General features: G+C 36.3%; 2 protein-coding genes across 2 annotated transcripts; both read left to right on the top strand.

Annotated features, from left to right (window-relative positions):
* Positions 1–2,740: 2,740 nt before the first annotated feature.
* Positions 2,741–4,904, top strand: LOC111365562 (protein FAR-RED IMPAIRED RESPONSE 1-like). The gene is made up of 4 exons (XM_022986120.1): positions 2,741–4,078; positions 4,158–4,295; positions 4,362–4,452; positions 4,891–4,904. Exons 1-4 carry the CDS (start codon positions 2,741–2,743, stop codon positions 4,902–4,904), a joined length of 1,581 nt encoding a protein of 526 aa, XP_022841888.1.
* Positions 4,905–5,077: 173 nt separating this feature from the next.
* On the top strand, positions 5,078–8,015 carry LOC111365561 (proline-rich receptor-like protein kinase PERK2). The gene is made up of 2 exons (XM_022986118.1): positions 5,078–5,191; positions 7,563–8,015. Exons 1-2 carry the CDS (start codon positions 5,078–5,080, stop codon positions 8,013–8,015), a joined length of 567 nt encoding a protein of 188 aa, XP_022841886.1.
* Positions 8,016–12,642: the final 4,627 nt, after the last annotated feature.

Here is a 12,642-nt window from a genome sequence, read left to right as displayed (position 1 = left end):
CAAATCTACCTTTGACAATCAATGAATAGTCTCGCTCGAAGCTTCAATGAATCTGGATGAAAGAAAGATCCAAACTACTGAACTGAAAAAGCCCAAAACAACACCAAATAACTTAGAATTTGAGTTCGAAACCACTACATAGATGAACAAAGCACGTTATTGTACCGGTACGAGAGACTTTCCTTTGAGGTGCAATTGAACCAGGCCATACTGGGGTGAAGTATGTTAGAGCTGAGTGTTCCACGATGACAAGAAGCACCACAGGTTGTGGCGAAGCCAATGAGAAAGTGGCGGCTGGTTGCAATTTGTAATTTTTTGAAAATTTGGGACCATGTGTGCAATTAGTTCTCAATTTTTTTCTTTTCCTTTTGTTTTATTTGTATATGAGGGTAAAATTATCCAAAATGGATGAAAAAGACATTCAATGCAAAGAAAGCTAGAAAGAAGGGACGAAAATGCGAAAAAATGAAATGTAGGAACATTTTCCACAATAAACTTAAAATGTATGGCCCCCCATTCGGTAGCAATTCTTCGCCCCAAAAAATTAATTTTTTGACCGTTATTTTACTATTTCAATCATCATTTTTTATTTCTTCATTCATAAATAGGATACACTTTTCTCTTTAACAATTAAAACAATTCTTATTGCATTTAACATGATTATGCCACCGTATAGATGCATTTCTTTTTCATTTATTTCTATACAATAAATAAAGAACAATGATGTTTGTACCCTTGCCTTTACCTGCTAGATGACACTATGACATGGAATGGAAGTATATTTTGGATCTTCAAAAAATAACAAATCTTGCCATATTCATTGTTGGGCTGGGTTTAGGGTTTAAAGTAATGAGGCGGGCAACAATACCCACTCATAAAAAAAGATCGGGTAATTCACGATTTCTCTTTCTCTGGCCGCGATTCTTGAAACCTACCGCCTCTTTTTGAAGCTGTCGTCTCCGGCTTAAAGGTAACGAGTTGTTCCGACTTCAAGCTGTCGCCGTCTTCATAGATTCGACGGTGTAAAAAAGAGTAATTCATCCTAAAAAAGAGTAAATAATAGCTATCATTTTAACGTCTTCGACCCATCCCGTACAGTTACTCTTACTATCATTTTGATGTCTTCGACCCATCCCATATTCCTTCGGTTGAGAAGGAGCTATTGACGTCGTCGTCGTGTGAGTTACGTCGTCAGCCCAAAAGATACTGTGGATTGGAAGAGATGAGCAGGAAATGTGTGGTTTTGTTAGTCCTAAACGCTTTGTTTGTACCTAATACAATAATTATGCTACTACTATTTTTGTTTTAAATTGATGGATGCTCATTATCATTATGAATTCTCGATGTGATTGAATATATATGGGTCCATAATACATTTTCTATATCGTCCAGGTTATGTGGACCAATCAATTAATAGTTTTGCATCTGTTTCTTCTCTCAATTTTACAAATAAAATTGTTTGATATGTGAAAAAGCTATGATGGGATTACTGCTGTTGATATGGATTTTAGCTCACTTAATTTCAGTAAATGAGGTAATTTTCTAAAGTAATTTTTTAATGATGCACAAAAAGATGTTTCCCCTGCAACTGGCTTGTACAGTTCTCCTCTCTTCAGAGTTCATAAATGTAAGCGAAATTTAACGGCTAATTGATAAATGGAAGAGATGAGCAGGAAAGGTGTGGTTTTATTTCATCCCAAATTTTCTTTTTTTGCTATTAATGTGTATTCCACCTCATATTTTCCTGTTTATGCTAGTAAATATTTTATCAGTCATAATGTGTTCGTATTATTTTCGAACATGTATTTGCCCTGAAAAAAAATAGTTATGTGAATTAGTTTTAACATTCTTTAATTGCCTGTTTATTGCAGTGAATGAAAGTTCGAAAGAGGTAGATGAACATATTTCGTTGCAATCCGATAATGAGTATATTGTGGATAGTGTCAACTTGGTGGATAATAGAGTAGTAGGAGTAGATAGAGTAGATGATGAGATATTAGGAGTTGATGGAGCGGATGATGGGATTGTGGGAGTAGATGGTACAACAGTGCCCAAGGTTGGTATGAAGTTCAACGACGAAAAAGATATGTATGATTACAAAAGATATGCGTACAACATAGGCTTCCCAGTTAGAAAAAGGAATTCCCAAAAGGATGATTATGGAGTTGTGAGGTATGTTGTGTTCACATGTAGCCACGAAGGACAAAGAAATAGTAATGCAACTGGTTCTTTGAAGCCACACGTTACCATTCAGATGGGTTGTAAAGCAAGAATTACTGCTTCTGTAGATGCATGTGGAATATGAAAAATAAACACAGCCAATCTCAATCACAAAACAAGTCCTTCGAAATCAAGGTTGTACCATTGCAACCGAGAGTTGAGTGCCCATGTCAAATGACGACTTGAAGTGAATGATACAGCAGGGATTCCACTGCACAAAAGTTACAACGCTGTAGTTGTAGAAGCGGGTTGGTATGAGAACTTGACTTGCATAGAAAAGGATATTCGAAACTATGTTGAACAAGTTAGGCGATTACGACTTGGAGACGGAGATGCTGCAGCAATACAAGCCTACTTTTCGAAAATGCAAGCAAGGTGTTTGGGTTTTTACTTTATTATGGATTTAGATGATGAGTAGCGCTTGAAGAATATTTTTTGGGCTGATAATTATAGGCAAGCATATAAAGAGTTCGGCGATGTTGTAACATTTGACACGATGTACCTAACTAACAAGTACGACATGCCGTTTGCACCTTTTGTTGAGCTTAATCATCACGGACAATCAACGCTACTTGGTTGTGGTTTGGTGTCCAACGAAAATACAGAAATATTTGTGTGGTTGTTCAGGATTTGGCTTCAGTGCATGCATGGTCAAGCTCCTAAGGGAATTATCACCGATCAAGATAAGGCCATGCAAAACGCAATTCAGATCGTTCTTCCAAACACTCGGCATAGGTGGTGTTTGTGGTATATATTGAAGAAGTTCCCAGAGAAGTTTGGATACCACGTCGGTAAGGGTGTGATTTTCTCTACTATACATGTGTTGGTGTATGATTCTCAAATCGGTGAAGAGTTCGAAGAGGGTTGGGAAGCGATGATCAATAACTTTAACATGCATGATAATGACTGGTTATCTGGATTGTATGCGAACAGAGGTCGTTGGGTACCTTGTTATTTGAAAAATACATTTTGGGCTGGAATGTCAACGACTCAGTGCAGTGAGAGCATGAATGCGTTTTTCGATGGATACGTACATTCGAAGACATCGCTCAAGCAATTTGTCCAACAATATGAGAGGCCATTGAGGAATAAGGTGGAGAAGGAGTTTCAAGTGGATTTCAAGTCCTTCTCGCAAATGGTACCATGTGCTACGAAGTACGAGATGGAGAAGCAGTTTCAGCTAGTTTATACGATCTCGAAATTTAGGGAAGTACAGGAGGAATTTGTTGGGAAGGTTTACTGCGACCTCGTTTCTTCGTCGGAGGGCTACTTGGGGACTACATATGAAGTATGGGAAGAAGTCCTACGTGACGACTGGGTTGACAAGAAGAAGTTCTATGTCACATTTCAGAAAGAGAATTGTGAAGTTGTATGCAGCTGCCACTTATTTGAGTTTCGAGGAATAATTTGCAGACATGCAATCACTGTCTTGCTCCGTAACAATGTGAAGTCCTTGCCTGACACCTACGTATTACGGAGGTGGAGGAGAGACGTCGTCAGAGCTCACACAAGGGTTGCAGTTAATTATGATGGTTTAAGTAGCACCTCGACACAGTTGAGATATGACAAGATGTGTCAATCATTTGCTAGGCTTGCGAACGTAATTGCAGATGATGAGAATGAAGTCCAATCGATACTGGAGTGGATAGAAAGCAAAGAACTATCAGTTGGGACGATGAGGTCGAGTTGTGGAAGTAATGCCATGTCCCAGTACACGGAGCGAATAGCTTCGAAGAGTGAAGCATCACAGCATTCTGGTAAAGGTATCATACAAGATCCGAAATGCTCAAAGAGAAAAGGCGCACCCAGGAAACTGCAAAGGAAAAGCGCTTTGAAATCGAGCTCTACTAAGACAAAGGTATGTGTCAACCATTTTGTGTAGTACGAAAGTGCGTAATACTATTAATAATACCCCCATTTAATTTGTTATTTTGCAGGCAAACCCGAGTTTGGCCAAGGGAAGGAGATCGAAGGCACACCCGGATCAAATGGGAGACGGTGTACCAATAATTCAGTCGCACCATCAAGCTTACTACTACATGCCTCCACCGATGTCATATTCACAACTCTTACTTGTAGGTACAATTAAATGTAAAACACTTTCATTAGCACGTGTGCTTTTACATTTTTGTTTGATGTAGGGTGGTGAGAACTATCACGAGCTTACAGAACACATACAGTCGCCCAATGTCATTCCTCCTGCTTCAACAAGTGTTATATGGAATAGTCAAGGTACTGACATGCTTAAACATGCGTCGTTCAAATACCTTATTTTCTCTTGTTTGTGTATTAACTTGTACATTTGGCACTAGGGAACGCAATGCCGTATTACTATCCGAATGTGCCTGATGAACATGGTGCAAGTTTTTGATGTTGGATGAAGAGAACTACTGGATCCGAGAATGTAGCGATGTAATAGGTTATGAGTGATCGAAATTATTGAGTTTTATGAACTTCAACTTATTGGTGCAATGTTTAAGTGTTTTAAATAAATAAAAAAATGCAGTGTTCATGAAATTGATGTGATGCTTTAATCTTATGGAATGTCATGCTTTCATATTCTTACAACCTTGGTTGTGGAAAAATGCTTGTAATTAGGGCTGAAATTAATAAGCAGTAGATAATGCACTTATTAATTGAATGTGTTCTGGATTAAAATATTGCATGCAGGGATGTTTCTGTGAATTCTGGATTAAAATAACTCTTTGCACTAGCACTATCCCTCCAATTACAAGCATTTAATAGTTTGCATTCTCAGCATTGAAAAGTAAAACTTTGCAGTAGCAAGAAAAAAAGTATGTTGCAAACCCAGTGCAAATTGGACAATTCCATAGAATACAATGACTTTTTCGTTACAATGACTTGTTCAATTTTGAAAGGTGCAAGTAACAATATATTACACAAAACACAAATCCTAGTCATGTCAGCCCCTTCCCTTTCTTATCCTCTTCCGTACTTCCGTAGCCTTCGCGTATTGTCACGTTTACAGAAATTTCAATGTCTTGTTCTTCCACTAGGTGGCAAAGGGATTGGAACGTGTGAGTTATTTGTTAAACTTCTTCAAGTGCTGATGAGTTGTTCAAGTTAATGGTAATAGTACTAGACTCACCACTTGATTCTCCTACTTCGACCCATTCCCAGTAGTTACAGCGAACACTGCAGCAATTGAACAACCTTCCCTTGTTCTTTGTCTGCCTTTTCACGAAGCCATGTCTACACATGGGGCATCGCCGTTTGTTAGGGCAATCACAAACAAGTGCCCCTTCTCTCTACAATTGTGGCAAATTCCGAAATTCTTTCCTGTCATTCTAACATATGAACAATCAACATATTAGCAATAAATGCGTGACATACACTAAACATTGTCAAATTACAAAACTGCAAATGTGTTGGTGTTTACTGATCAATAAAGGTATGCACACAACATAGGTCTCAAATTCGAAATCTTAAAATGACCACTGATACATTACACTTCCAACATTGCCAAATTTGTTCACTTAATGATTTGAGTCCATCATTAAGGTATAACGCAGTATTCTAACATAGTACTCCCTATGTAGCACTAGAGTATTCAGTTATTCCAAAACTAAAGCCCATGCAATTAACATTTTCTAATTATACATAAACTACGAGTTAACAGCTCATCAGCATAACAAAGAAAATTCATTTCTGAACAAAAAAAATCACTAGTGCAAAAACTCAAGTCCCTAGCATTTGTCTTAATCAATTAAACTAACATACATGTTCTAAGTTGGCAAAATCACCTACTAAGAGACAACTTTTTTATTGCAAAGCAGACAACATTAGATTTCCTTAACGAAAACATTATACATCCAAAATATAAGTGCCAATGGGTATGAACACAATCTCTGTAAATAGTACATGAACTGCTAATCTTCTTGGTTGGGTATGAACACAATCTCTGTAAATAATACTAGAAGAAATGCACATAAACTTCAAATCTTTACAATTCCAATTTGGGTTGAAGAAAAAATTAAACACACACACACACCGAAAAAAATTTCTTCTTCCAGTTCGGGTGTAAGAACAAATTAAATACACACACTGATAATTTATCCTTCGTCCAATTCGGTTGGTCGAAATTTGAAATACATACATATAAATTGTGTCGAAATGGGTCGCAACTTTTGTCCCTTTTTCAATTCTTTTCAATTTCTTTTCAATTTGCAAGCATAGACTGCTGTAAAATCTTTGAACTATTTTATTATTCGAAAACAGTAAAATCGAGGAAAATGGATGTCAAATATATCATGCTTACATAATGTGTGCTGCTTGATTTCGTCGGAGGTGATGGATGGTTTTAGAGACAGTCGATTTGCAAATAGTGGCGCTCCCGTCTTACGGCTAAAAAAAAAAAAAAAAAGGCAACCGTGAGCTTAACCTAGGCTGGAAAACCCAAACATGGAGACGATTGATAAATTAATCGCTGGCTTCTTACTTCGGCTGAGATGGAGTTCTGGACTTCGAACCAATTTTCGCCTCCAAGGGTTCTCTTTGATTTGGGGATAATGGTGCGAGTGAAAATGATGAATGGGTTTGTTCAATAAGTGGGCCGGTTGAAGTTTTTGACCCAAATTAATGATTTAAGTTTTGACCTGGTTTCGTTAAAACGCAACACATCACCGTGTAAACTGACGTGTAAGGCAGCAAGTACAAGTAGCGCGGTCGATAAATAAAACAACAATTAAACCTATTGTACACCGTTGGTACACAACTTTATGTACAGCCCCCTCTCACAATGTGAGGAGTTTCTACATGAAGATTATATTTGTGTTCCCTTCAGGGGTGTATGTGTGATTGCTTTGCACCCAGCACAACTCATAAAACAAATCCAAGTGCTCAGAGGACCAATCGTTGTCGGCCATCTCTCTCCTTACATTCTTGAAGAAGAGAATTTTGGGGAAAAAATCGCATTCAGTATCCATTATATTTAGTTTACTTCAGTATTTCTATCACTGATCAAGAATATTGAATCAGTTATTGACTAAATCCTAGTTTCTAGGATAATCTTGGGACAGTTCTTGTAAAATCCCTTCCTTTTCCACAAAAAGAAAATCAACCTTGGGTTCGATTCTGGGGGAACCAAGATCTTCGCCAGGAAGCCGTGATCGCCAGTTCCAGAGAATAATTTCAAATTTCAAGCAAGTTTATTTGAAAAAAAATGCACATGGATAAAGATTTGATATTCTTGAACAGTAGAAGACTTTTAAGGGTTTGAAAACAACCCAGGCGTGGGGAGGATTTAAAGAAACAGATTTTGCATGACCTGTCGATTGGTATGAATATATGGATTTGCCATTTTTCACTTTGCTGATTGCTAGTTCTGGGTTTTTCGTTGGTTTCTTTCCACTCATTGTGGAGTCTCAACAAATGTGAAGCCTCCTCTGCCACACGTTTTCCACCCTCCACCTCCATCGCAACCGCTCGTTTCCCTACAAACTCCACGCACTCCGCCTCCACCATCTACGTTCTTGCCTTCTCCACTACCTCCATCTGATTCCCTGTGGCTTCCCCAACCTTCTACACACCCACCTCTGCCCCCTACAAAGAAAGGCCTCCGGCCCCCTCCTCCAAAGAATGCAACCTCGAAGCATGGGGATCACAATCACCAGGATTCACTTAAAAATTTGACACCCGCGAAGACGAAGAAACTTAACGAGGGGAAGAAAATTGGCTTGATATTTGTGGGAGTTGTTGCCATCTTGCAAGTTTTTGTGGTGGCATTCTTGTTGATCAGGAGAAGACAAATTGTAAAGGCCAAAGGTGACTATTAAATGAAACAGAACAGCACATTCCATACAAATCACATAATCTGTAATTTTTCTGTTTATTTCTCTTTTCGTGGCGAATAATACTCTTTTACTGTAGATATCCACTGGATTGAGTCTTGCAATTACGACAATGAATGATGATACATCATGAGATTTGAAAATTAATCAAAGTTGAGTATCTACGTCTTGGTCACAGAACAAATGAATTTGTATACTTCCTTAAGTATTATTTTTGTTATAGCTTATCATTTGTTTATTCACTAAAATATCAAAATGGAAGGTGTTTTTTTCTTTGATATCATATTGTGTATAATATATCGAGTGTATTCAGTGATTTAGGAATTTTTAGTGAAGACCTTTTAGTCTGAATATCAAATTTATGATGCAATACTGAATATTTATGGAAAATATGTATCGGCTGTATTGGAAAAATCAATTGGATTTCTGCATGGTTGGATGGTGAACCAAGATTAAGCTAGCTTTGGGAAAATAGTGTTGCAGTGGGAAATTGTCTAAATGGGAGTCATTAACCCATAGGCGCAAATTGTTCAATAAAAGCTGTACATTTGAGTTTCTTTCCTGTGTTCTGAGTATTTCTTTTCTTGCATTTATTTTTCATCTTATCTCTCTTTTGGGTGGGTGATTTGTTCGGCTAGAGTAAGTAGTTGCCATTTGTTGGGATTCTTGATTTGGACTTGTTTGAATTTGCCATGAGTGGTAGTTTTGTAGATTGTGTTGGTTACAAGTTTCAGAAATTAAAATATTTTTCTGTACCTAACTGTTAGTTGGAGCAAGCTACATCAAGATGTTTGACGTCTTTTTAGTCCTTTGTGAAAGGCATTTTATACCCTTTTCAGGTGCATGAATCCAGGATTTTCTTGCAATGGAAACGTGAATTTATACCCTGGTTAGTAAATAGTAATTACTAAATGATTGACTCAAGGATGAATTTTGTTGAAGTCATTCAGAAATAACTACTTTGCTAAATTTCAGCTCATTAAATTCATTTATCCTAAGCCTTCGAATAACCGATTCATGCTTTATGTTTACTTGCTATATGTATTTCTTCTGTGCTTGCCCATTCGGGGGAATTGTTCATGTTGTAGGAGATGAGAAGGATTGACCAGTAAATGAAACATTTTCTCTGTCAATTCTACAAACCTTAATTGGCATTATTGTGGTTTGCGACGAATATTTTGGTTCAATTGTTGAAGGAATTATTTGATATAGGAACACGAGCTTATTGATGTTAAATTAGAACCATGAGTCCCATGAGTTATAATCACCTGTTTTTAACATTGACTACTTGTCTTATTTTTACAATGACTGTATTTATGATTGTAGCGTTCTTTGTTAGAAGCAATACGTGATATCTAATATGCCTTCGTTTGGCAAAGCTTCAAAATGATAAACTACTTACTCTGAAATTGGGTAAAAAGACTTACAATTATCCGCAGTTGCATGACTAAAGATACATTTTTTCCCTGTCTCTTTATCCTTAAAATTTCAGTACTTTTACATGCCAGTCGGAGCACTTGAGGGCTGTGAAGAGTTGCTGATTCATGGAACCTAACTTTTGTTTGTAGATAAGCTGTATTTCTGCATTTTTCTTCCATCATTGCACCCTTATGATCGATCGTTTTGTTCCAACTTTTTTTGTTTTTAAATATGTTCATAATCTAGATTACTTGTGTTCGAGGATTAATACAGTAAAATATTGAGTCTAAGAACCTCCATTCTTAGGTTATAACAGAATGTTGCTAAGTATTCAATGTCGAAGTAATATTACAGTGCTATCTGGGAGCCCATCTTGTTGTTATTGAAACAATTCAAGGACGTAACACCTTGAACAGTCCAGTCCCAATAATACTTCCTAACCACGGTAGGGTAAAAAAATTAGAAACTAGCTAAGGACCAGCTATGTATCAAGGGCTCAGGCCTCAACGCATCCTTTATGAATTGATTAAGTCTTTATAAGTAAAAACGCTTTGTAGAGGTGATTCCCATCTAACTTGGTCTACTACCGATGATTTTCTTAGAAGAATTGCGGCAAGTTAATTATGTGTCATAGGCTGATTATACGAGTAGATCTGGCAGGGTATGGTCCCTCGCCTCTATGTCTGTTTCCTTCATGGGATTGCCTGATTTCCATTGAGATGTTCCCCACTCGGGTAAAGTTCCGGTCTCTATTTCTACACAGAGATATGCCCATTAGGTGAAAGTTTCTCACGGTCTCTAGGAAACTTGTTTGACTATTCTATTTTCATAGATTTATACTCCGGCCTGAACGTCTATTGTGGGGGCAGAAGGCCTGATTTGGTAAAATAATCTTAGATTTGACAAGAATTCATACAAAAATTGAGTTGTTTTCAGTAAGCTATTGGTCTGAAAAATGAAAGGTTTGAATAGTTGTTAGCCTCTCTTGAAGATTCGAATCCCAGGTCAACCCAAGAAACACAACCTTTTCGACTTAAACAATAATATTTATATCTATAGTATATTTAACATCGAGTGGCAATTATTTTTTAGACGATTCTATCTTTATTATAATTCAATTATTTTTTAATAATATCTTACTTTTTATTTTTCATTATCTATTTAATTATTTCAATAATACTATATTTTTTGTTTTTCAATAGGTATTTAATTTATTAATCATTTGAACAGTACTATCATCAATTATTTTGTCAACTATTTAGTTATGATGAATGTACATTAAACGCATTCATTATCTTCTTTTTTGTTTTTCAATATGTATTTATTTTATTTAACCATTTTCGGCGGATTCATTACCTTTTCGTTTTTAAATATGCATTTGATCAATACGATACTTTTCGTTTTTCAATTTGTATTTAATTTATTAATTTTTCGAACCATTTGAACAATATTATTATTAATTTTTTGTCAACTATTTAGTTATGATGGATGTATATTTGACACATTCATTATCTTGCTTTTCGTTTTTCAATATGTATTTAATTTATTTAATCTTACTTGACATATTGATTACCTTTTTGTTTTTAGTATGTATTTGATTTATTAATCATTTGAACAATATTATATTTTGTCAATTATTTAGTTATGATCAACATACATTTGACAGATTTATTTCACTTGATTTGATAATAAATTAAATGCATTAAAAAAATTTTGGAGCAAAAGGTGAAGATTTTTAGAGTTCTCTTCCAATTTGTTTATGTAGTGAATGTTGAGATACAACGTTTATTAAAAAAAAAAAAAAAAAAAAAAAAAAAAAGAACAAGAAAACGGTTAAAAAACATCAAAACTTCCAAGATGACAGCAGGCCAAATCTTTTAATTTGCTTTAATTTGTTTCTTCCCACAGAGATCAAAGCCCTATTCATAAATTATCAAATGCTCCGCTCCCTGCCTCCCTACCCAACTCCGTCCGATGACACGATTCTAAAAACATCTTAGGATGAATAGATGAATCATCGTACTTAACTTCCCTACATTTCCTGATGATCCGATGATTTTCATAATTTTCCAGATATTGCTGGTCTTGCTTGCAACAAGTATCAGGGGTAAATCGAAGGAAAAATTATGCACAGCCAATGGAGTTTATGTAAGTCAAACTTTACAAGAACGTGAACTTCCTTTCTGGAAAATTGAAGTATGTAGTGATATTGTTTCAATACAAGAACATTGAACTCATTTTTATTTTCCTTTCACTTGAAGGACATCAAAATAATTATCAATTATGATTCAGTAATATGTCTACTGCAGATTCTGTTTTTACTGTTGATGAAACTTAGATAATATTCATTCCGTTTCCTTAGTCGGGAATGCTTTTAACGCGGAATATACATCTTACTCGGATTGATCAATTGACAGCTAAATTCCATCATCTTTTATTCTTTTTATCTCTTCACTTTTTGCTTTTTGGACGGCGAGACTTTTTCGATCTTTCCACCTTTTGACTTCTTTGCCAGATTTTCTTTAAATCCCACTCTTAGGCTCTCATATCAGAATCAAGTTGGCTTTCAGACACTAACAAGAAACCAACTTTCATACTTTCTTTTCTCTAGTTCCTCAATGGCTACTTCTGCTTATTCGTCATGTCAAAATTCATCTCCAAGAGGATTAGCCATGGTTCTAGCAATGGTGTCTGCACTGGTGCTTTCGCCATTATACTTCAACTGGAAAAATGAAAGCTATTATAAGACGAGGTGGAGCTCTGGCTTTGTCCTACCTGTGGTGCTTGCTGGATTGATTGTAGCCATTAAAACGACTTCATCTAATTCAGTGAAGAGAGGAAGTAGAGCATCAGTCTCTCCATCTCCGGACGAGTTGACGTTGCTCAGAATCGGGAATTCCTCATGGGGACTTGCCGGAATTTTGATCATGCTTATGTTTGTACTTTCACTGCAAACCTCCGCACAACACTTTTTCTGGAGATGAGAGAGCAAATTGCTTCGTGATATCATATGTGATTGAGAACTGTTTTTAGTTTTTCAGAAGGTAAAACAAAAGATGGTGATGGCTATTGGAAAATCAGCAACATAGAAGCCAATGCTCAGGACAGATAATCGTTAATGTAGTTACTCAGGCTATCCAGTTAGTTCATTAAATAAAATGCTTACTCTTCTTCCGCAACAAATGGTTATAAA

Source organism: Olea europaea, chromosome 17 (genome assembly GCF_002742605.1).
Source record: "Olea europaea var. sylvestris chromosome 17, O_europaea_v1, whole genome shotgun sequence".
NCBI classification, from domain to species: domain Eukaryota; kingdom Viridiplantae; phylum Streptophyta; class Magnoliopsida; order Lamiales; family Oleaceae; genus Olea; species Olea europaea.
Note: the sequence above shows the minus strand (reverse complement) of the source record. Positions and strands in the feature narration are given on the sequence as shown.